This window comes from Limanda limanda, chromosome 23, assembly GCF_963576545.1.
Source record: "Limanda limanda chromosome 23, fLimLim1.1, whole genome shotgun sequence".
NCBI classification, from domain to species: domain Eukaryota; kingdom Metazoa; phylum Chordata; class Actinopteri; order Pleuronectiformes; family Pleuronectidae; genus Limanda; species Limanda limanda.
Window position 1 is genome coordinate 4,528,952 of NC_083658.1, and position 2,867 is coordinate 4,531,818.

The 2,867-nt window shown below is 49.6% G+C and overlaps 1 protein-coding gene across 2 annotated transcripts; it reads right to left on the reverse strand.

Annotated features, from left to right (window-relative positions):
• c1ql2 (complement component 1, q subcomponent-like 2) lies at positions 1–1,348 on the reverse strand. 2 transcript variants are annotated; one of them, XM_061067195.1, is made up of 3 exons: positions 1,202–1,348; positions 752–1,168; positions 1–180 (listed from the first exon to the last, which is right to left on the reverse strand). In XM_061067195.1, exons 1-3 carry the CDS (start codon positions 1,346–1,348, stop codon positions 1–3), a joined length of 744 nt encoding a protein of 247 aa, XP_060923178.1. The 2 variants fall into 2 exon arrangements, with proteins under 2 accessions (XP_060923178.1, XP_060923177.1); XM_061067194.1 differs by having other exon boundaries at positions 752–1,348.
• Positions 1,349–2,867: the final 1,519 nt, after the last annotated feature.

A 2,867-nucleotide genomic window follows, 5' to 3' on the forward strand; every position in this document is an offset into this window, starting at 1 on the left:
TTAGTCTGGGTACAGGATGAAGCCGGAGAAGGTGCTGTACTTGTTGTTGTTGCCCCCGTGGGCTTTGCCTCCGTCCAGCTTGACGTAGATCTCGTCCCCAGAGTCCAGGTGCAGCACGGCACTGTTGCTGGCGTAGTCGTAGTTCTGGTCTGCGTCCTGAGCGATGGCACTGGCCCGGACCTGGAAGAGAGAAAAGAGAGGAGACACGAGACTCCCTGGGATGAGTTTTTACAGAAATAGAAGCTGAGCTGGAAAGTTCACGGATGCCTCAGGGGCAAGGGGAGCAGCAGTGGTGCAAAAATAGGAAAGAGAATATTGGTTCTTAGGGAAATTACACAACAGGACCCTTGGATAGAATAAAACAATATATGAGCTTTGTCATTATCTGCATTTGAATGTAATCCCCTGCTGCGTGTCACCTATAATAACCAGTGGTGCTGACGGATGAGCCTCATGTCTGACTCCTGAAATGGGATTTACGCATGAGCATCACTGTCAAAGGAGCATTCAGGATTTGTTGGATCGAAGCAGAAATATCACTGATGCTATTGTGAATCATTATAGTTCTGAATAATGACAATATGCACTTATATAATTCGTGTTCAGGCGGGAAATAGATAAAACCCTGAAGTGAGGTCGTGCGCCTTTTGTGCGTAAAATGCGCAATTTGACATTTGTGACTGACGTGGTGTGGATGAGACAAGTGACGCTGCTCTGGAGTCGAGTTATGTATATGACTCGGGTTTATTACCTGTCCGTTTTTGCACAGGTCGGCCCACATGCTGGTCCCGTCCCCCCCGCGCATCAGCACATGGTAGGTGAAGAAATAGATCCCGGACACATGGCAGGTGAACTTCCCGGTGCTCGAGTCGTAGTGGTTCCCCAAGTTCGTAATCACGTCGTCAAACTTTAACACCTCATATCCTTCGTGCGGATTCTTCAGTCCCACGTAAAACGCGATCCTGTAGCTGGACGTGATGGTGGAGTTCTCGGATACTCCGGTTTCAGCCCCCGTGGATCCGGTTACCGCAGGGAAGCCGAGTTTACTGTCCCCGCGCTGTCCCGGTGCCCCCCTCGGACCCGGGGGTCCCGGTTCTCCCGGTGGGCCCCTGGGTCCCGGTCTCCCCGCTCGCCCTGGCTCCCCGCGACCCCCCTGCGCCATGGGGGGCTGCGGCGCAACGTCATTCAGGTTCTGGATCACCTCCATGGCCGTGGCGCCCCCGGGTTTGGGGGTGTAGGGGTCGCAGACCATCCGACAGGTGCCCATCATCTCGTAGTAATGGGCGGAGGTGTCGGGGGTCCGGAGGAGCAGCAAGGGGACGGCGACGGCCAGAGCCAGCAGAACCATCGCGACCACCGTCACCAGCAAGATCAGCGACCACTTCCTCCGCGCGGGCCGGGGACAGATGGAGGACAGGAGATCCGTGGAGCCGTTCTGGGGGGGAATGGTGGCGGAGGACAGGGGGTCTTTCAGGAGAGAAAAAACAGAGGATGAGGTTAATTAAGTGCGCATCCCTCCGTCCAGCTGCTCCAAGCCCCTGGGCAGCGGCTGTGACCGGGGAGGGGGGGCGCGTCTGGGCTGGATGGATCCGAGCGCACGGACAGATGCGTCCAGATGCCAAAGCTACAAGTGATGAGACCGGAACACACAGGGTCTGGCCTCCAAACTAAAACAAAGAGCAGAAGAGGAGTGGGCTCACAGAGACTGTGGTGTCACTGCTGCGTAGAGTTCAAGATGTCCTTCCACTGCTGTCCGGCTTTATACGTCTAATCCAGTGTGTTTCAGAGGGACAGGTTGTGTGTGTCTTCCTCCAGCACATTCACATGACTGCATTGAGATGGCTCAGCTCTTTCAGAGTAAGGTCGTACAAAGGAAAACCAGGTGACAGCTAGAAAATATGATGCTTTGTCGTATGACTCAACACAAAACACAAAACTCCTGCAGCTACAACATGAAAGTTGCATTGATGAGAACATCCTAAGGAAACATCTGTGGTATAATTAAATAATCAAAATATACATTTGAACACAGCTTAAGGTTTGGATATAAAAGAGGTGGTTTAGAACCATTAAGAAGATGGTGAATATCCCTCTTCTAAGGTAGGACCCCCACAGGCTGATCAGACCTATGGGGGTCCCTAACTTCTTGGGGTCCAGTTGTTTTCTTTACTCCTGATCCAGACCAGTTGACTCCAGTACTCTACAGCCCATAATGTTTCTTTTAAAGTCTGGTTCAGAGCTTGTCTGTTGATTCCTAGGTCTTTAAGTAACCAGCTGATTAATGTTCACATTAGAAAATAAGACAATGTTGCAAAGACATTTTTATTCATATAACTATTATCTATGTTTATTTAACTGCCTCAGACTATCAACTCAGACTTGCAGCAGCTTTAGGGACCAGGCTTTTATTTTGAAATGCCTAGCAGGAAGTGTGCATGTTGGTTTTCATTACCTTGATAAGAAAAGCTTGCGAAAGCCTGTGCGTAAAGTTGCGAGTCTGCGGATGTCACATGTGCCTGCATGTCCCTGCACAATCATGTTTATTCAACATGGCACCAAATGGTTTAATATGATTCAGCAAATAGCAAAAACCCAACACTTGGTATAAACCTGAACACCTCAGTCCCACAGCTGGAATATAAATCCATGCATATATACATACAAAGATAATCCCACTTGATTGCATATTTATTTCCATGACTCTCAGCGGTATAGAGACGTGTATATGTTCTTAGCGGCTGAATACATTAAGGGTCAGAATCCCCTCACATTATATTCATCCATTCCCCTTTTGGACGTTAACGGTTTCCAACACAGATCCATAAATTCCTCACTTTAGGATTTATGTCCAACTCTCACCCATTCCC

Bases quoted from the DNA above. Each gene is read 5' to 3' on its own strand.
- c1ql2 (XM_061067194.1), bottom strand. From the start codon at position 1,348: ATGGTTCTGCTGGCTCTGGCCGTCGCCGTCCCCTTGCTGCTCCTCCGG. The intron at 181-751 runs GTAATAAACCCG...TCTCTCTTCCAG, and splicing joins ACCTGTGCAAAAACGGACAG to GTCCGGGCCAGTGCCATCGC.